Source organism: Grus americana, chromosome Z, assembly GCF_028858705.1.
Source record: "Grus americana isolate bGruAme1 chromosome Z, bGruAme1.mat, whole genome shotgun sequence".
Taxonomy (NCBI): Eukaryota; Metazoa; Chordata; class Aves; order Gruiformes; family Gruidae; genus Grus; species Grus americana.
This window is the reverse complement of record NC_072891.1, coordinates 27,289,073-27,311,534: the sequence shown is the minus strand read 5'-3', so window position 1 is coordinate 27,311,534 and position 22,462 is coordinate 27,289,073. Positions and strand designations below refer to the sequence as shown.

Below are 22,462 nucleotides of genomic sequence, written 5' to 3'. Positions count from 1 at the left end.
GTCAGGAACCAAAACAGCTGGTGGCATATCTCCCACACAGTCCCTAGCTATTCTAGCTGTAGCTAGTAGTTGGGCTGGGCAGTGCCACTTCTCTGAATGCCTCGTTCCTAACTGTCCCCCATAAGTGTTCAAAATTTCTTGGTGAATCAAGAAGGTAGCGGCATGGCATAGGTGCAACACACCAGATTTGCATCACTTAGAGATGTTGGCAGCACTTCTTGCCACCACTCTCTTTTGCTGAGCTGCCACTCTCAGAGGATTTTTATTTTTCACTCGTTCTTTCAGCATAGGATCACTGAAGAGGATAGTCGTCCTTCTTTGGATCATGGGCAATCCCTTTGTGTGTTTGCACATATACTTAGTGTATGCTTGTCTGCAGGTTGGGTGAGCCATCTTCTGGTATCTCCCCTCCACTTTTGGTTGGTTTGGGGTTTTTTTGCCTCCATTTGCAGAGGTGTTGCCATTACTGAGAATGGGATCAAAGCAGGATACATTTAAATGTGTAGACTTCTTGGTTCTTTTTGGTCACAGTTCACATCCTGTGTCTACCAGCTGCCAAGTCTCTTTGTTCATTCTCTGACAATCAGTTAAGTTCTGTCTCACTCTGGAGGAGAGCAGTTCTATCTGTCTGTTCCAAGTATTATGAAAACTGATGAGTATCTGACAACAGTAGGCATATCTTCTTTTCTGCTACTGGTATGTATGCCATGGACAGGAAAAAATCATGGCAGGGATGTGTGTACTTTCACTGTTGCCTATCACAGGATTAAGCGTTAAACAGGAAAGATAGTCTTCTGTGCATCCTCTCTAAACACCTTCCAAATTTTTGATGCTTGTCTGCTCAGAGAGTTGCTTGGCAACTGACTTGTATGCTGATGAGAAGTTAGTGGGAATTGGATTTCCTGCTTATTTGGAAATGTCACTTCAGTAAGAGAAATATTTCAAAGATAAAATTCTGGAAAAACGTGTCAAGCCAATCACAACTTAGTATAGTCAACCTCAGATTCTGTTTATATCTTGATAAAAACGTCCACTTGATTTACTGCTTCTTCAAGAGGCTTTACTTCTAATACATGAAAATTTTCTGGTCACTGGGAGGATCCAGCTGGAAAATTTCTATCTGTATGACAATGCTAGCTTCAATATCTTCTCTTCATGCTGCAGTTGGGAGAGTCAAAGACACATTACCATAGAGATACCCACAGTAGTTTTAAATCAACTTTAAATTGCTAAAGCTTGAGGGCTAATGATTACAGCAACATCAGCTGTAAAGCACACACTGGGAAGCTGGATATATGCTTCAGCAGCTGGCTGCGCTGACCAAGCCAACTACAGCCCAACAAAGTAAGAGTTTGAGGTTGGAAGCATAACACCAAGATTTCATAGTTCTTGCTGAGACACAACCAGCCTTATGCTAAGGGGCCTGACCAGGTCCCTAAACACCTCAGTTGTGCCCTATTGTAAAGGACAAGTAGATGGCCTTGGACAACTGGATCAGATCTACAAAGGCCCAGTGGCTCCACAAATGGGATTGCAATGCTTGCTGTTCTTCTTCCTCCTCATATGGTAACTGACTTGACTTTTGCACTTTTTGCAACGTTGTATTTTGCGTCTTTGGTAGAGGTTGCATCGTTAGATCAAAATTCAAGGTGAAACATAAAAAGCGTGATTATTTACTTTTCTTGCCATCAACCATAACATCATTTGTGTTGTTACATATTTTACGTAGCTGTCTGTGTTTAATACTGCAGATGTGTTCAGTGAGCACATATGGAAATGGAAAATCATTCCCTTTGAAGGAAAAGATGAAGTGGAGCACTAAGGTGAAGAATTTAGCAAGCTATCTTTAAATAAATATGGTTTCTGACTTGGTTTGCATCTGGGTCCAAATCAGTCAAAAGAAGCCAAGCAAGGTTTGAAATTGGACCAGTAGGCTGTTACTCAATACATTGTCATTATGCTTCTTTTCACGGAGAACCCAGTCGTATGAGGAAGGATATGAATGAAATGCTTACCTGATATTACTGTCAGCAACAGAAAGGTAAAGTGAACAACAGTCAATCATGTGTGTTCTGCTGTACATAAAAATGCATGGAGACTTCTGTACTGCTTCATGCTGTACACATTTCTGTGATAAGTAATAATCTCAGACAGAAATGTCTGCAGTTTACCTTTCAACAGCAGCATAGACAATTATTAAACCAGCTATCTTAAATAAGATGGACATTCTTGTAGCTGTTTCATTTTCTCAGAATTAGTCTTCTCACTAGAGCTCGCTTATGAATCCTTGACAATAGAGTGTATTTATTCTAGTTATGTACACAGTTGCAGCATCTCCACTAGTCTTCCAAGGATAATAAAATAAGTTGTAGTGGGTACCAGTGAAATTATTGTGTTCCTGGTATAATCTAGTTACTTGAACCTGCATAAAATGTCATTGCAATCTGTAGCAAGTGTCTTATGCAACAAAGAGAAACTCAAAGTAACTAGCATGCATGAGACGTGGAAGAATAGGGGTTTTTTGCTGTGAACATAGGTAAGGTTTCTATTCTAACATCACATTTTCACTTTCTTTGTCCGATAACATGATTGATAACTACAAAATAATAAGTGTTATGACATATAGAAATACAATAAAGTTTTTTCTGATCTGATATAGGCAAAGTCAGTTTGAGGCTTCTGTGTCCCAGGGTCTGAGATGGCCTGATATCTCTAATGCTGTGGCTTTTGCTGCTGCGAGTTGGCTGTCTGCAGAGCGAGCTCCTGCTTTGTGACGAGGATACGCACACCACCACAGAGGTTGTCTCAGTGTCGCCAGGTGGGACCAAGCTCCTAGCTGACTCCTCCTTGGCTGGAAGGACAATTCCCAATCCAGAGATAAAGATCCAACTCTGGAGAAAAATGGCAACTGTATGTAGAGTTGCTTTTAGTTATCCTCTGAAAACTTCCCAATGTATGTTCCTTAGCTGGCTCATGGTAAGTGTTTGGAGGAGATCATATTTTAAATGTGGTAAGAGTGACTGAATCATTTAAAAATATTTCTGCATACATCATGATTGAAATTAAAATACCAGATTAGGGAATGACTTTTTTTAATTTATATTTTTAATGGAAAAGGATATTTGTTTGGGCTGTTTTCATAAAATGAAATATAAAAATGCCAGTTAATGCAAACATCTTTCATTAGAACTGTTAAGGGAAGAATTGTATCAGCAAATGTATGCACCTCTCTACTGGAAGCTGTGAGAGGAATTAAAACACTAGAAACTTCTAAAACATTAAATATTAAGCATAACTCAGCACTCAGAATTTTATGGGGGAATGGGTTGTTTCAGTATTTTGTATGTGTTCATTGCACAACTTTTTTAAAAATTGATGCTGAAATGGGCCAACAATGCATGCTTCTATAAACTCCGTACAGTTCTCATCACTAGCAAAAATGACTTCTCATCTTCTTTCTCATCTTACTGCTAACTTTTTGGGGGCGCTTCTTTCCTGAGGTCTCCCTAAAATCAAACTATCCTAATTTGGATCTGAAAAGCAGCATTCTCAGTTTCTATAGGGAAAAAAAAAAATCACTGGACAAGACGCACATAAGTGGTTTATCAAGGACACTTTTCTTTTAGAGTACACCAGGCAAACTCCCATTTCAGAATGGATGTCTCTGCAAGACAAGTTCACCATGCCAACTCTTAAATTGTCTTAAAGGTTACCAGAGCTGTTGTATCAGACTTACTGTAAAGTCAGGGATATGTTGATTCACACTAACTTTGAAAATATGGTTTTATCTACCTTGAGGACTTAAAAATGGTTTTGCTTTATGTTTAATGAAAGTTTTCAGAGTAATCTGTACCCAATATACAGCAGTTTCTGTGAAAAACATGATGACTGCAAATTACAGAATGTGTCAGACTGTGCCTTGCTTTACAGCTATATATACAAAACTGTGGTAGTGTTCCATGGAGCTCATAACATGAGTTCACCAGGACACCAAAAAAATAAGTGAAAGAGAGATCTTTGGAAGATTAATAAATCAAAAATTACTTCTGTGTATTTTGGAAATCTCTAAGGCCTGCGGTGGGGAATGGATGTAGGAGGCATCACACGTGCTTGCCCTGGTCTTGTACGCGTTATCCAGTGTTGACCAGTCTCAGGGACACGACATTAGTTTGGTGGCTTGATCTGACCCAGTGTACCTGTTGTTATGTGTTTGCAATCCTGGCCTCCACTGAAGCCTGACTTAGCAAAATATTTCAGTGTATGAATAGAATCATCTAGCTTGTCTGGAAAAAACAGAGCACTGGTTTGACTTTACGTTTCCACAGGGTCACTGCACTCAGAAGAAGTTTAAAACAGCCTTGGGGTGGTTATTACCTATGTCTGGGCAGCTAAATATAGAACAGTTGATTAACTCTGTGTCACTACAAAGGTCTAAAAAGGAAAAACGGTATTTCCCAAGAAAAGCTGCATGTATGAAAATGTCTTGTTCCAACAATGTTATGTGGATCTGAAGACTTGGGGCCTGAATTCTGAAAGGAGTGGTATTAATATATTTGCAGCGCCGTAACTGAAATAATCAGTGATGCTCTTGTGTTAGTCCATGTGGAGGATCTGGCTATCCGTACTGCGTTATCATTTCATCACAAGGTTTTAATAGGCATGGTGGTGTTGGGTTGATAGTTGGACTTGATGATCTTAGAGGTCTCTTCCAACTTTAATGATTCTATGATTCTGCAGATGGGACCAGTGAGCTAGTCAGACTGTTTTATCTGTGCCCAGAAATGTTCAATGACCATAACAATTACAGACATTTCATTACAGATATATTTTGTTAGGAGGCCTCCCAGCCTGACGTCTCTCATTTACTTTTGGAGAAGCATTTAAACCCTAACGGTAACTTGTTATATGTGAAGTAAAATGCAATTTCTGGAAAGAACTCTTGGGTTAGAGAGCTGTCCCTTGCAATTGTAGGAAGCCACCTTCTGTAACCACTTCAATTTCATGAAAGCCTTGAAAAAGTTTACTTCTGGTCCTCTCTGACTTTACTGACGAGAGTCATAAGCTGTCATCTCTATTCAGCTAAGAAGCTTCTAAAATATAGCAACATACATAAGTGTGGCACTTCATATTGTTTGAATCTCAGCCTGTTTCAATGACTCCTGCCCCCAAGGTTCTCTGCTACCCTATGTACCTCGCAGTTCTTTTATTCACCATATTTTCTGCAGCTTTTTAAATTGTGTTGCCTCTGGCATCCCAACAAATGCCTTTCAGCCGTCTTGAACAGCACAAGTTTATCAAGTTTCTTTTCTCTAGAAAATCACCTTTATTATTTTATACATCTTTATCAGCTGTCATATTAGGGTGACCCAGTAAGTTTGGTAAAATAATACCGAATTGCATCTTCTGTTCAATATAACTCAATGTCTTTACTCTTCCATACAACTCTGGCACAGATTTTTAGCATGAGTGCCAATATGATGGGCTTATGATTGCCCAGATCGCTTCCCCTGCTCTCTTGGCAGCTCATTTACCCCAGCTTATGTCAATCAAATATTTCTCAACTTCTTTGAAAACTGAATGTGACTCAGCAAGTAATTTATAGCAGTTACTGTTTTCTATATTGTGATATGCACTTGTGAATAAGTACAATATTAAGAGGAAACATGACATATTTCTCTGCAGAGCCCATGCAAAGACAGCTGTAAAATGGATATATGAGAGAGATATATATCCAGGAATATATTTTTCTGTTGTGATCTCATAGACTGTAGTGTTAGATTGTGAATAACTTACGCATAAGCAGTTCTTCAGTGGAGCTGTATATGATACTGAGTCTAATCCACTAAAATTAAGAAATTGTGCCTTATAAAAGCTCTGTTGGTGAAAATTTTGTCAGTGAATTGGAAGTCAAATCTTTTAGGACTTTCGGAGACAGGATTTCTAGATGAAGGTGGTTGGAAAGTGTCAGGTTTTGAACTGTATGTGTGATCTCTTGGAGAGAAGACTAATATTCTTCTAATAGTTCATGTTATGTATATCGTTCCTGTTGCTTAATAGTTGCTTAATTGTGCAAAATGCTGAGCATCTGGGCCATGCTGCCTTTAACTGTACGAGTAGCCCTTTTTGTCTCCAGTGATAAACAGATTGCCGAATTCGGGCTGTGGTGCACAGAATTTAACTTCTGCAATATAAGGTGCGTTGAAAATAGACAGCTGTAACTATTCTTTGGGGAGAGAAAGTGTAGCAATTAACACTGCATTCAGCGGCCAGAAGTTCTGCTTTTGATTCTTGAGTGTGCAAGTTCATACTGTGCACATGCAGAAGCCATGGGAGAGGATCAGTTGTCAAGACATTTGCAAGACAATTGTGTTTCACTATCTGTGGAGAATATAACAGTGTAGGGCTTTTTATCTTCTCAGTATTGTGTTGGTAGTGAGTTGCATAATACATCCTAATGATAGATGATCCTAATGGTGGACTAAAATGACTATATTCTGTTCAAATAGATGTTAGTACATAAAAACTGGAATAGCAGTAAGAGCTCTTTGTAGAACATTGGCATGACTGTGTAATGCTGGGTCCGGACAGTGGCACTTAAATTTGATGGAGTTAAGACTAGAATAAAATGTCCCAAAAAAGTCCTTTTCCAGTAAGCTTTTAATGATTTCCCCCCACACTGTGGAAATAGTGATAAATAATAGCAAAATTATTATTGCTTATTTCATAAGTAGTAATTTGCTCCCATGCAGGCCAGCAGAACTATGCAATGACTTCTCTCCATACTTTTGCAGAGCTTATTTGGATTGCAGATCTATGCAAAAGTTAAACCCCAACATAAGATGCTGATGCTACCAGCATTTACATGACTAGAGTAAAAGAGCAGTGAAATTAACATGACGGCACTCATTAAGACTTGTTAATTAATTTTCCAGGTTTATTAGGGCAATTCTTACTCTTGTGAGGTATGAATACTTCAGGTACATCTAACACCTGCTACTCTGTTCCTCTGGGTTAGAGCTTTCCCTTCCTCTGACCACTTCATGTGTGCTGCTATACTCACCTTGTATAAATACTACTTCTACTCTTCTTGTATTTGGGTAGGGCTTATAGGATCAGTCAGCCCATATGCCCTGTTATACAAGGTATTATAAAAGTGAGAGGTGATCTTCGCCTCTGAGATTTATAATCTAAATAGATGAGACAAGTTTCATAAACACTGTAGTCTTGAATGACAAAATACAGAGGGTGAAAATGCTGGATTTGGGTAACATCCATGTGGCTCAGATGACTCACCAGTGGGCAAGGAACTATGCACATCCCAGAGGTGATATCCAGATGTCAGTATTGGAATCTTAGAGTCACACACTACTGCTGCTCCCTGGATTATCTGTAGTGGCTTTGTCAAAATTAAAATAGAAGTTTAAGCTGAATGAAATGTGATCATGAATTATTCAGTCAGCATGAGAGCCTCAGAGTTGTTTATTTTGAAAAGAATTTGGCTTTGATTTTTGTTGTCAGCACAATTTTTAGTGTGAGACATGGCACAAACTTTCATGTTGATAATTTGTAGCTGCACAATATCAGGTGGTGTTGAGCTGGAGGCTTTGTTATTGGAGACGGCATCGCTCTTGATAAGTGAGGTGGTAGGGTCTGCTTTGGGAATAATTCTTCTATTTGTGGCTTCTGATAAAAGGATCAACAACAAAATAGTTAATTTTAACATATTTAAATGCTATTTTTAGATTTTAGAGTCAATGTTAGATTGTAATGTAAAAAGTGCACATATGTATCTTATCCTGCAAACTTGGGAAGATTTCGTTTTTATTTTATTGGTGGTTGTACTGTGTATTTGCAATGTGGAGTTGTTGGGGTTTGAGGTTTTTTTAAATAGAGTTTCTAGGTATAATTCTAAGATATATATTGTGGATCCTAAAATTTTAATTAAAAGGCCAAACTAGTTGGCTTCAGCTGCCTGTACCCAGACTCAAACAACCAAGATAGGAGACTTGCAAAGCAGACACTGTCTGGCAGTGTGAGGGAGTGAGGGAGAGAGAATATTATGTCTTCAAAGAAAGTGAGGAATACGCTATCCTTTACTAGACCTTATTTTGTTGTTTTTGTAAAATGTAGATCAAAGTTCACAGCTGAGTTTTTTTGTAAGTAAAAGATAATTCAGAAAACTTCAGTAAGTGACTGGTGCTCATCAGAACATCTTTGTTCTGCTCTGTTGTGGGTTTGGGGTGGGTTTTGGTTGGTGGTTGTTTTTTTTTTTCCTGTGATCCAGCAAGAGGAGTATAATATTGGGTTTAGGCTGAGATAATATGTAGGTGCCTTAGAGTAGCTGGCAAAGGAAGATATAAACAAACCTTGTTGAACCAGAAAGAAATTCTTTCCACTATGCCCACTTGGGATAAAAAATAAGAGGAGGTCATAGTAAGCCAAAGCTCTGGCATCCATCATGAATGTCTGAAGAAGAATCCTGCTAACCACTCCAGCTTAAGGTTGATACTGACAGCTAGTCGTATCTACATAACTAAAACCACAGTACATACCTTCGTTCAAAAAGTTGTCTTCCTTTTAACCTTTGGAGTAGAGTCCATAATACCTATGTGTGCACCTGAAAATCAGTATTTGAAGTGCTGCTTCTGACTGCTCTCAGACTATTGACAGGCATAATCTTAGTGGGTTTGAAGGCAAGAGAGAACCTATAAATTCAGCTCAATCTTGGTTTGTTCAATTTCAGTAAAACACTGTATAGTGTATGTTAGATAAACAGTGGAAGCCAAGACAACTAAAATTTTCTCCTTCAGTAAGAAATGAGGTAGGTTATCTACCAGTGTAACAGCAGTGTTAAATTATCCGAGAACACAGTGTTTCTTGTCAAGATCTTCCTGAACCAAAATAGTCCACCAACAAGCAGCAGCCAAAGCCAGCAATACATTGAATGAGGAGAAAGGAGACAGGCTTCCCTTTTCTAGTAGAAGTAGACTTCTGGAAAGCTCTTGAATATTCACATATTAAAATATTTAACTTCTTCCTTTGCTAATTTCCAGGAGGAATTTCAAATTTGATAACTGTCTTCCAGAAAACTCTTACTGATGTCACAGAGCCCTGGAAGCTTGCCCCCACAACCCAGCACAGAAGTGGGACTTGGAATTTGTTTTGGCAGCACCTTCCATGTGAGGTGGAGGGAACTGAACAGTCTTCTAGAGCAAATGCTGAGCTGGCAGCCCCTCAGGTGTATGCAGGCAACCTCCAGATGTTTTTTCTTAGTCAGTGTGTGGAAGACAAAGTTAATTTTACATTTTAAAATGATTGTTTGATTGCAGACTAACAGTATGATTCGTAAGTTGTGAGTGTTTACCTAGACCAAGAGCTGATGGAAGAAGGTCAGGATTATTTAGCTAGCAGCTTGCTGCAAGTTAACGTCCTAGCTGTTTCCATTCATACTTACATGATCATGTTACCTGAATCTTCCAGCACCGAAACTCACTTCATATCTTTTTGTATCAATTTTAATAGCCGTGCCCAAGAATTCATCTACTGTATTGAGCCATAGGCCTGCCCGCCCATTATCTTGTCTTGGCCAAGAGCAGAGTGCCTTATGCAACAGACAGAAAAGAGAGCAGATGGAGAAGGATCTCTACTTGGGCCTCTCTTAACCTATAACTAAGGGTATTCTGAGCCGAGGTTGTTCCTACTGACATGTTTCACAGCAACACAGGCGCCTGCATTTGGTAAATTTTGTTCAACTGCTGTTTGAACAACGTCCCCTCTGGTGGCCTGATAATTCAAGTGAAAGGATCATATTTCTTGTATTGTGAAAACTATTGATAAGTCATTCTTCATTCAGCTCTACACCATTCATGATTTCATAGATGCCTATTCTGTTCTTTAGTTACCTCTATTCCTGGCAGAAGCAGCCTAGTCTTTTTAGTTCTCTGGAGATGTCTTGGAATATCTATGATTATTCTTGTTGCTTTCTCTTTAATTTTTCTACTTTTGGTTAACTTATCTTAAGGAAGACAAAAGCTGATGTACAGCATTGAAAGTGTGGATTAATCATAAATTTACATGGCAGCACAATGTTGTTTTGTTTGGCAATTTGTTCCTACCGTCACATAGGTTGCTTTTTTGACGAGCTGAACATACAAAGATGAAAATAAGATTAATTTTTAAATCTTTCTGTATCTATAGCTTTGGATTTTAGTCCCTCCTAAACACCAGTGCATGTGCTTCTGAAACAGTTCAGGCTTAGTTGCTCTCTTTTTCCCTGAGATGGTTGTGAGGAGATTGGCCTGGATTCTCCAGTAGCATGTGCGATTCATGCTCTTACAACGTTGAGAACAGACAGGAATGACAAAGGGATTTACAGAAAGAGGTCTCACCATGCTGAGATCCACAACTCTTGGGTACGTTCTGCTTACTTTGACAGATGTTTGGAAAAGTTTGTTTTCCCCATGTTTGTTCACATTGCAAGGATGTTAACTTACCTGCCATGCATATTTAGTGAAGTGAAACGTGTGTGCTAACAAAATAAATGCACTTTCAGAGAAACTTCTGTTGACAAAGTCATTATTCAAAATAAACCGAATCTCATTGGGGACTGCATTCTGTAATTGGTCTTCTTTACATAAGTCTACAAATGTTGTTGTTTGTGACATGAGTCTGTCTCTTTATCATCTGTGTGCTGCTGGATTAAAATGTGGAAGTGCATTTTTCTTAAAGAAGCCATCACTTTTGATCTTGCCACAATAGTTATACTGGGAGTTACTGAAGTTTCATATCTCTGGAGAAGTCCATAGAGTCTGTTCAAGTTCACTTTTAAAAGTATTTCAAAGTGAAAGTTGTTTGTATGTTTAAAAAAAAAAAAAACCAACAAAAAACCCCACAAATCCAACAAACATGTGCCAGTTTGGTCTGAATTTGCTCAATATTACAGGTAGGGGAAAAGAGTGAAATAAAAAAGGGCTATATTATGATAGCAGATATTTCTCTTACACAGTAGTTCAGAAGTTAAAGCACTTGGCCAGTCTATGGATTTTAATTCCTTCCTGTCAGCACAGGCTGGGAGCTGATTGCCCGAGCAGCAGCCATGCTAAAAAGAGATAGGTAAAGGCATAGCTGACCTGAAGTAGCATTGCGATAGCATCACTTGTAGGGACTAGATGACCTTCAGAGATCCCTTCAGGTCAACAGTTTTGTGATTGTTTACTCATTGGTGTTTCACTGAGCATCTGTAGACGTTAGTCAGGCCCCTTCCTCCTATTCAGGTTCTGAGTACCCGTGGGAAGGGGAAGAAGTTTCCTACTGCTGTAGACCCTGAGGCGCTGTACATAGTGGAGAAAGGTATGTTCTTAATCTATGTGTCCTGTTGCTTTGTGAGCAGGAGTACCTAGTCACAATACTACTGGAAATCAATGCATTAGATTTTTGCCATGACTTAACCCCCTAATTAGGAAAAAATGCTGCAGGGTGTTTTTTTGCCTTTTTCGACGTTTGGTGGGGTTTTTCCTTTTTTAACAAATTAACAGCATCTGCGGATAAGAAGCAGTTATCTTGAAAAGATACCTTGTCATAGCCAATTTTATTTCTCAAATTTTGTATTCCTATGGTATAGAAATCCAGCCAATTCCAAGCAAACCTCTGAATTCCTACATAAACACAAGAATAAGGAACCTGCAATAACTAAGAGCAGCTTAATGCAGAGAGGAAGAAATTCTTAGCTTTCTCATCAAAAGGTAGGAAATAAGACAACTGTGCTGTATTTTTCTTGTTTCTGTAGACCTCTGTGTAAAACTTTAACCAGAAAACCCATTAAGGAATATGATTTTTTCCTTAAAATCAATACTGAATTTACAGTGAGAAAGACAGGATGCATCTAAGATAGGATTTCTTGAAAGAAAAGTGGATCGTATCAGACTGTGATGCAGAATTCTGTAATTTGATGTCTTCCTGGTGTATATTTTACCCATTAAAATTAATTTATAACATTTTTGTTATTTTTATTTAATGTCATTGGCATAAAAATTTCACTGACAGTAAGTACACTCATAATGATAACTGTATCTTTGGAGACTATGCCCTTGTCAAGCAATGTGAATAACTGACAAGTCATCTGAGCCACCTGTCTGGGCACTCTGCTCTTGAACAAGGGACATGTGGATAGTAGATCTGGGGATGTCAGCTGTTTATTGCTTTGCTGTAGGGAGGAGGTGAAGAAGAAGGAAAGATTGCCAAGACCTAGTTGACATATTGACCAAGGAGTTCACAAGGAACATACATCTGAAATTGGTGAACCACAAATTAAGGTGTGTCACCTGTTCTTTAAACTGATCACAATGCCAGAGGAGTGAATATTGGATAGTGACACATTAGTCTTCCTTAGAGGGTACCAAAGATCATTTAAGAAGACATTCTTTTTCCATACGGGTCAAGACACTGTGTCTAGAGATAAAACATTGCACAAGTAGATGTGGAAGATAATTGGATAATATGATGTGCTGGAGAAGAGCTAGCATGGCTTTTTGTTTGAGGAAAGCATAAACTGAGATGACCTATCAGCATCAAGCTTAGGTGGTATAAGGGACAGTATCACTCTGTGCTTGCTCTGATTTTGCATTTTTCGGTTTTCATCTGCTTTCAGCCACTTCTGGAGACAGGATGATGGGCCAAGACTGGTTGGTCTGACTGATTTTTGGTTGTTCCTCACAGAGCTTCTAAAAAGGACATGGGAATGTGTTTAGAGATCTCCCCAGAGATTTGTAGATTTTATTAAGGGATGTCCTAATCAACTGTGTTCAACCAACTGTAACTTGGACATCAAATCTACTTTGTGCTAATATCAAGAACCAGAATGGTGGTACTGGTCTCAGTAGGACCAATGTGAAGATAATGAGCCTTGAATCCATGTAAGAAAAATGCGTGTGGGGAGAAATTGTATGTACAAACCTGCAGGATTGATTCCAGATTCTGTTAAAAGCCTTAATCTGCAAGTTATATGAATAAAAGGGATGTGGACTGCTCTTCATGGATTATGGGGGGTTTATAGCCTATTTTCCCTTGACAGGTCTCAGAGCAGCTGCTGCTGTGAGCAGAATTGAGGACCGATTGACAGTGGTAGTTTGAATGCCAAATTTAACAAAATAATGGCCACACTACCGTCTTTTCTACTTGATTGTTCTACTTCCTGTTATGATAGTGTATTATAAGGAAGCTGCTATCAAAATATGAACAGAATGCAAGAAGTCCTAATATAATAGTCTTGCTTCAGTTATCATTTTATATCAGGCACACACTTGTTGTATTAGAGCTCACAGAATTATTTTACAAGTGTCAGTTTGCCTGTTCAAGACATTGCCTAAAATTGCTAGCAACTCGGCACTGGTGCATTTTGTGTTTCTCAATTCTTTTTCACTTAAGGATGATCCAATTTTCTGTGACCTGTTTGCGTTAGCTGCCCTTTGTTCCCTTCTCTCTTCCCAACGTGTTTCAGAGGCTTACCTGCACCCCAGTCGGTTTGCTTTTCTTACCTTACCACTGACTTTAGATTGAAATGGCAGGATTAAACTATCATTACTGTCTGTAATTACTTAAAAATAGATGTTGCATGGAGAAAAAGGATTGAGACTTAGAGAAGAAACAAATTTGTGTTTTCAAATACTTACTTTTCTAATTTCTTATTTGAAACACAAGCCAGGAAACCATGTCCAGTGGAATGAGGATGAAGGAAGAAAGATAGAAATCTTCACATCTGCTCCTGAAGCTGACTCTGATCAGACAGATCTTTGCAGCTTTGTGCAGAACCAGTTGTAGGAGCAGGCTCTGAGAACCAAACTCAAAAACCTGCTTAATCCGATATGTTACCAACTGTGTAATTCACAGAAATTCAACTTTAGCCATTTGATCCTTTGAAGTTTTTATGAGGACTTCTGCTTATCTCCAGAACTGCTGCCAATCTTAGCTCTACTAAGATACGCAGTCTTGGCACATACTTCACACTGAACAATAAGTGGAGTTCACAGCCAGAGACATTTCTATGGCAAGCCCTCCGAAGGACCCAGTCAGGCTGGTATTCTCAGAGCACGTGGGAAACGCAGGGACAACAGTAGGCTGGTGCATCTGGTATATGATAGCCTATGCCCAGCCAAACTTGGTTTCAAATGCTTCTCTCCCAGGTGAGTGCTCCCCCACCAGGTGAAGGCAAGGTTGTTGGGAAGAGGAAGGTGGGAAAGGAAGTTAGGCAGTGCTTAAGTCTCCTTTTCAGGCACAGGTCACTGCAAAAAGGAATGCACGTGTCACGGGTAAGGGAGAGAGTATGCAACAGGAGCCTGACTTCATCGCCCAGAGGTGGTGGTGGTCACTGAAGGGAAGGCTTTTCTTCCCCTCAGCTTTCTCCCTCTCCCTCACAAATTTTCAATTTCCTTGTGTGCAGTGACATAGTTTTAACTGGAGGCATTGAGAGGGCCCCATCCCAATTTTGCTTGCTGTTGGGTAGCAGAAGAACCAGTTGCAGGTTTGTGAACTCTGCCCTTGAGCTAGATGCATGGAAGTAAAGCAGAGCTTGCCAAACCTACACATCTTTGTGGATTTGAGTCCAGTTTATTGCCTGTGTATGTGATGTTTTCATGCTACGTTCCTCAGTGTGTGCTGTCCTGAGCTGAGGACAACTGAGCAGTTGTGTGTGTAATAGCTACATAAGTAAAAGATTTTTCTTTCTCCCCCAAGGGAATTTTGAGGTTTGTTGCTTGTCAACAAAATTACATATGGTGTCGGGAAGAGGAGAATCCATTATGGATCATGAATTTTGGTTATGCATATGGGAAGAGTACACTCAAAACTACATAGTAAAATTTTACTGACATTTTGGTTTTAAGTGATTAAACCATTAGATCGGGGAAATGCTACACTGCATGAGTTAACATTAAGATGCAAATATATTGCAGACCTCTTAAATGAGTGCTAAATTAATATATGAAGAAAAAACCCCTGTGCTTATTTTAGAGTTTTGTAGTGAAACTATTTAATACTCTTCTTTATGGACTATGTTGGGAAAATGGTTTTGATTTGGGTTTTTTATAGCATTAATGTCTTTGAGGTGCCACATTATAAATAACACTTTCTTAAAACCAGAAAGCATTCTGAAATTTAACTGAAAGTTTTGCAAAACAAAAAGACCTAAATTCCAAACAGTCAGAGCCCACTTGCCTCTACCTGGAGTTGTATAATTATGGAGAAGAGAAGAGATCATTTTCAGCCACTCCAATTTCTTTTAAGGAGAGGTTGGTTCTGGTTGTATTTTCTACAGTAATAAGAGCTGATTCCTGAAAACATGAGAAAATATCACTTTTTTTGCAAGGCTAATAAAGAATTCAGGGCTGTACTTTTAATATATCAATATTTAAAAAAAAAATTGGTTGCACTTTCCATCCTATCTTTAAAAAAATCTGTACTCTAATGCTTTATGCAAAATATGTGTGGATGTTGTTTTCATCCTTTTTTTGTTTTTATTTAAGGTAGAAGTTCCATTAACGTTTCCTTGGGCAGAAAAAACATAAACCGAATCAAGAATCCACATACGCAGATACCATTTGAAAGAATAAACCTACAAAATGATAAAAATATTGCAAGTATTAGCATTTTGCATATTTTTTTGCATGTGCTGACCCTGGGTGTGTTTGTTTTTCAACAAAGCAAAAAAACCCCACATCCCTGAGTATTGTTTAAAAGACCAAGACACCACCGTTGAAGGACTGTAAAACACAAACTGGAATAGCCTTCAACAGAATAGCCTGTAACTGTTGATGGAGTGTTAACAAGGGCACAGATGAGAGTGAGACAGTATTGTAAGAGTGACACCATCATATCTACAAATCATCTAAACAGTTGGGGGAATGGCTTTTGGGGTTACTTTTTGTTGTTGTTTGTCAGTATTGCAAAAACGCAGAGATTATGAAAACCTGGAAACTTGAAAACTCAACAGCCAGGCTGCACAGCCTGATATCCCAGGCAAAGGGAGCGGGGGTTATTCACATAGGGATGAAATAGGCTGGGAAAGGTCTTCAGAGAGAAGACAGGTTTGTTTGCAGACCTTTTATTTTGTTTTCTCTGCTGTTTTTATCTGCAGAGAAGATTTTGTCTGCCTTCGGTATCCTTCTACAAGTTGAACCTAAGCTTGGCAAGATTTCCTATGTCACAGTGTCCTGGCTTCAGCCGAGATAGAGTTAATTTTCTTCGTAGTAGCTAGCACAGGGCTGTGTTTTGCATTTGTGCTGAAAACAGAATTGATAATATAGAGATGTTTTTGTTATATAGAGACGTTTTTGTTATTGTTGAGCAGTGCTTACACAGAGTCAAGGCCTTTTCTGCCTCTCACATCACCCCACCAGCGAGCAGGCTGGGGGTGCGCAAGACACTGGGAGGGTACACAGCAAGGACAGTTGACCCAACCTGACCAAAGGGATATTCCATAACATATGATATCATGCCCGGCATATAAGGGGCTGGGGGAAGAGGAGAGAAAGGAGAGGACACTCGGAGCGATGGCCCAAGCAGCCGTTAGGCGTGACGGAGCCCTGCTTTTCTGGAGATGGCTGAATGCCCGCCTGCCCATGGGAAGTGGTGATCGAATTCTTTGTCTTGCTTTGCTTGCGCACACAGCTGTTTGCTTTACCTATTAAACTGTCTTAATCTCAGTGCATGAGTTTTCTCACTTTCACTCTTCTGATTCTCTCCTCTGTCCCGCTGGTGGGGGGAGTGAGTGGCTGCGTGGGTCTTAGCAACTGGCTTGGGCTCAATCACAACACACAGCTAAAGAGAAGGATGCTGTAATAATCTGCAGGCAAAATAAGACAGCTGGACGAAAAGGCTGCAAGTGGTTGCAGAGGAAAGGCCGCATTTTATAGATAATGTAGAATTAGCAAGATTTAGAAAGAGCCAGGGTGGGAGGACTAAAGAGAAGCTCAAGTGGATGATGACTTACAGATAGTGGGTATGAGCAGAAGAAGGTTGGTGGAAGTACTCACAGTGACTGAGAGATGATTGCAAATAGAAGTTAATGGGGGAGACACAGATTTGGAAGGGGAGTTCACCTGAAATGCCAGCTAGACACGGATAAAGCTGAGATTCTGTTGCTGGAAGTGGAAAGAGGTCTGGAGTGGAGGGGTATAGATGCAAGTCCTCAGTGGAGCTGTGTCTTAGCAGCAGATGGCATAGAATCGGTTTTTTGCATGGTGTTACCACAAGTGGAAGCCTGTGTAAAGGTTATTGATGCATTGAGGGTCTGTAGTGGTCCTGGTTTCTTGGTTCCAAACACCACACAGAAAGCTCATACTTGCTGTTTGTGAAAAAATATTTGTGACTTACACAAAGCTTATGTCACACATATCGTGAATAGGCTAGCTTTTCAAAACACATATGCGTATTTTTTTAGCAGTTCCTATGTATCTGATGGGTCAGGCTTCTGTTACGGATGCTTGCAGAGTTTGCAGTGGCTAAGTCAACAGCGATGAAGCCTCATTTCTTCTCAACTGTATGCGTGCTTGATCATTATTTTCAATTAATAAAATAGCATGACCTTACATTAATCCGAGAGTTTGATTATCCCACTGTCGAGCCCTGCCCTGGACTCGTGGGGAAGGTGGCAGCCGGCGGGCGAGGGGCGCAGCTTGCGGAGCAGCGTGCGTTGGCAGCCCTCTAGTGGGAGCCCGGGAAATGCAGGGTACGAGCAGCTGGCAGAGCAGGAGCACAAGGCAACTGGAAGCCACAGCAAGGGGAGAATAATATGCCAGAACTTGGCAATAGAGGTGGCAGAGAGCAGTGCTCGCTAAAAGAGAGTCGGGAGAGTAGCTGTATTGGTGGGGTGGAGAGGATGAAGAGGAAAGAAGATATAGCGGGTAGGGGGAAGCAGCCTTCAGGGCAAAAGGGTGTCCGTAGGGAGTTTGGCACGAGTGCGATGCTCCACAACTGGCACGTCCATCCTGAGCCTTTCCAGGAGGCTGAACTCACCAACACCTTTGCTTCACTGCTCGGTTGGCTCTAGTTGCTGTTGTTGCTCTGGAGCAATGAAGAATTATTCAAGATTTTGCTGTACTAAGTAGTCATTATTTTTACAGTGGTTGTGTTACTAATTATTGATGATTCATAATCATCATACTGATGATTACAGCAGGGGCTGTAAGTCGGCAGGCATATGGGGCAGATAAAGATTTTTATACTGATGATTTAAAAGGGTGGAACTTTAATGAAGTGGTAAGTCCATTTTGCTTACTGGTACTGCTATGATAGTAAGGTAACTGATCATCACTGATTCACATAAAAACATATGATTTAAGAAACTACCATTGACTTTGTCTTTAATTCTTTGTTTAATAGCTGATTCCTGTGGAGATTGCCTAGGAGATTAGAATGATACTGGGAATAATATTGGGCAGTGTATAATGTTAAAACAAAAATTTCTTCACTGTCTTTAAGCTTTTTTTACTCCCCGATGGTTACTTTATTTATAATGGTTTTTTGCTTCCAACCCTGTGTCTGTTCCTCTGCTCACTGAAATCAGGGATTTTCTCTGACCCCTTTGGAACCAGGCTTGTCTCCACATGTTTTACGAGAAAAGTTTGTCATAAGCCACTGTGCTAATTGATTTAGGTTGCAGATCTGTTAGCAGTCCTTCCTGACAGCCAATCAAATAATGAGAGGTTTATTTAAATTGGAAGTCATCAGCAATGACATCTTCACTTAAATCAGGAAATGAGCAGAGGTATGGTCATGGTATCGCTAATATGTAATGTCCACATGGTCAGATTCTTTTGGGAGTTAGGAAGATGTGGAATTAGTTCTTTCAGGCCAAGGACAGATCTGCAGGACACTTGTGAAGGCCAGGCACTCATGTCATTATTCTTGCTGCCTCTACTAGCTGTGTTTTGAAAGAGAAAAGTGAGACAGTCACTTGTACCCAGAGCAATTTTGGCATATAAATCCAAGGTACTGATTCAGCTTATAAAACAAAACTCAAAACTCCAAGTCCAGGAAGGAGGATTGCAGACATACTTTTTTCTGTATCTGATGAGAAGGTTTATTAATCCTTCCTATGCTCAGGTTCATTACACTCTTAATCTGAGAGTCCCATCTGCTTCCATGTATTGTATAAATAATGAAGCTGAGCAACTTAGGGACCTAAAGGTTATACATAGCAATCTTTCAGATACAGCAGAACCTTTTCTGCATCCCTGTATAGTCCTGACCCTATCATGTCTGTGCAGAGCAGGACGGGGACAAGTTCATCTACATCGGGGCTCTCAGATTTTCTAATCCTCATGAAGCTTTCCTGCTGTTATCAAAGGCAGGAGCACCCTGAAACTGGGAGGGGGGAAGAGAGAGAGACCTTGATTTTTAGGTCCTTCTATTCAGGTGTTTTCTATTCATGAGGCTGACACAGAAGCAGCAGGGAGCAAAATCCTGAGTCACAGTTGTGTGGATTTATTGTTATTGTTTTAAAACACCCAGGCTAAGAGAAGTGGCTACCCTGTAAAGGAATCTCTGTAAAGGGATTGATAGACTTGCCTGCATCAATCTACGGCTTAGACGCAGCTATTCCATCTGGGATGAAACACAGCAATTAAAACTGGATGTCCTCTGAAGTGGTAGAAAAGTGGAAGGCATTAATTTACAATGTCAGTTTCCTAGTAGCATTAATAAATGCATAATAAAAAAAAAAATCTGTGTCCTAATTGTCTTTCTTGAAGGCTTGTGATCAATACATTCCAGGACAGTCGGAGCTGTGCATTGTAAAAAAACAAGCTTTTGCACTCACACTGACCCACATGTGTTGTGTATTCTTACAGATTTGTCTAATAAGACTACTTTAAAACTTTTTTTTTTAAATCAAAGTGAATCATGATAAAAAATATATTTAAGAATTTCCTATGTAATACAATTGGAGTGTGAATGTGCTGTTTTTCTTTTTTGGTGGGGGAAGAGGGGTTGGGAGCTTTCAGAGACCTGTTACTGTAATCTTACTGATAACTCATGGTTGATGATGGGTACTCGCTTTCATTTCTATTCTGATACACTTATTTGGCATTAAGTTACGTTCTGCTATGGCAGGAGCTCAAGTGGGAAGTGAAGCTTTTGTGTGAGAAAAGGAGAGGTTAACTACGCTTATATTGGGGGCATTTTTTGCTTTGGAAAACAGTGGCAGGCTTTGTAGTTTAATCTTTTGGAATATTGCCTGTTACCACCTTCTGACGTATGTTGTTGGGCTGAGAAGAATCGATGCGCAATGGTGCATGAAAGTCTAACGTGTCAGTTGTAACTATACATAATACCACTGTCTCACATGCAGGCAAGGCTGTTAATACTTAACACGGTATTGTATTCTCTGAGGAAAAATAGTTGAATACTGGCAACTTCATGCCTTTTGAATGTTTATACGCATTCCTTTGAAAAATACTAAATTTAAGAATAAGGTAATACCTGGACAAAAGGCTCAAACTAACAAGGACTGCAGAGCAAAATGCTGCAGAAATAAGGCTCCGGGATTCCTGCGTGTCAGGGAACGGTCCTGGGAATCTTCACACAATTAGAGTTTTGCTCAAATTACATGTCTTGCACAGTGATTTCTTTAACTTGCTTACACCAGGCACCTGGGCTAACTGGCACCAGGAAAGCAGAGAATCTGCCCTTTTGGAGATTGCTAACTTGCAAATAATCCTCTATACGCATGAGGGGAAAAATATTTTAAGGGTTCAAAGATTCTTTCCCTTAAGTACATGCATCTGTGGGAGGACATAGGTATTGTTCAGTTGCTTAACAACCTTCTGTAGCTAATGGTCTGAAATGAAACAAATCAGTAGTGTACAGAAGTGTATTGAAATGTATCAAGATACAAGAAGTATTAAGGTAGTCCAACTCCTAAGAAATATGGCAACAAAGCAGCCACAGCCAATGTCTGCTGGCTTTCTTACGGTAGCTTTAAATTATGATGGGCTCTCAAGTCTTCTGAAAAAGTCGTGGCTTACATGGTAGCAATGTTTCTTTCCTGCAAACTAAAGGCTGTGATTCTGGAAAACTATTTTAAACCTGCAATCCAAACAAGTTCTCTTGTCTGAAAAGTTACTTTTTTTTTTCTAACCAAACTCATTAAAATATTATTATTGAATATACGTCACAAGAACTTTAATACAAGTTCTGTATTACATTCAGATGAATAAGGCTACTTTTGGACAGAAAAAATAGTTTTCTGTAGTCTTAAACAAAATACAAGTTCTTCTGTGATACCAAGGTACGCGTTGCTGGGGAAAAGAGGGGAAGGGAAGTGGTGTTTCTTGTTTCCTTATTTAAAACTCTACAATTTTTAACTTAAAGACAAATAAAATTAGAAGTTTGGTAAAATATGTTCATAAAAGATACCCTTCAAAGCAACTAAATTAAGGCTGCTAGTCATATGCCTGTCTGCCTTTGAGAGTCTTTCATGGTTCTGTCTGATCTTTCATTCTTGCATGTAAAATGCTGTCTTATTAAGAACCAGACTGGGAAAATATATCCATATTACTCTTCTTTAGCAGGCTTCAACTGCTGAAGTACAAATTGGGCCCATGAGACTGACACAAGATCCAATTCAGGTAAGGTGCTCTTTCAGTTTCTTGATACAGTCAATTCAGTGTTAATGTATGAAGAAACTAAGGTTCAACCCCTATAGTTAAGTAAAATGTTTTCATTTTACTTGTGCAAGGACTGTGAGATCACTAATTGGTGTTTTGGTTTATCTGATTGCTTGAGAAGAGATCTACAAGTAAATTATCTTGGTAAACAAGGTGCTTAGATTTCCATTAGCATCAAATCATTCCTTTTATATGTCCTGTAAACAGGACTGTGAGCATATGTGCATTAGCAGGGGAAAGAGCTGCCTCTCTGGATGTTAAAAACTGTTCGGCTCTGATATACCAAAGCGGAGAGCTCCACTATAAAGTTTAGTACCTGGCAAGTTTTGCTGGGTTTTGCACAACAGGACAGAGAACTGTGCTTTTACAGGTCACCAACCCAAGAAATCACACCACTTCCAACAAACCAGGTTGAACTTCAGCTTAAGGAGCAACAGCTCCCACCCATACTTGCTTCTGTTTCTGTACATTTTGTTCCTGTGCCAGTAAACAGATGCCAAGCGTAATTTTTTTTTAGCTTATAGTGGTTGTCAGAGCTCTCAGATGATAGGAAATGAAATAATCTTAGTCTTTAACATTGCTGCAGTGTTACAGCATTCATTTGAATTAACTTTTAGGGTCACTTATCTCTGTAAAATACAGAGATATTCAGTCACCAGTCACCTTTTCTGGTTGGTTGGGTTGGTTGGTTGGTTTTTCCCCATATCTAGGTATGAGAGGAAAAACTTACATGTGGAAGAAATACTATTCTCAGGGAAAATAAATCATGTGTATATGCTTCATAAAGCTTTACATTTTTATTT

The 22,462-nt window shown here is 39.5% G+C and overlaps 1 protein-coding gene across 4 annotated transcripts in view; it reads left to right on the top strand.

The window, feature by feature from the left end:
* The window catches only part of PDE8B (phosphodiesterase 8B), a 79,455-nt gene that overhangs the window by 12,449 nt on the left and 44,544 nt on the right, over nucleotides 1-22,462 (top strand). For 2 of the 4 annotated variants that reach the window (XM_054811073.1, XM_054811069.1), the window contains one exon: nucleotides 21,561-21,620. In XM_054811073.1, the coding sequence (XP_054667048.1) occupies nucleotides 21,594-21,620 (27 nt within the window). In that variant the 5' untranslated portion in view covers nucleotides 21,561-21,593. The remainder of the gene's footprint in view (nucleotides 1-21,560; nucleotides 21,621-22,462) is intronic. The other 2 variants (XM_054811070.1, XM_054811071.1) reach the window with 1 other exon arrangement.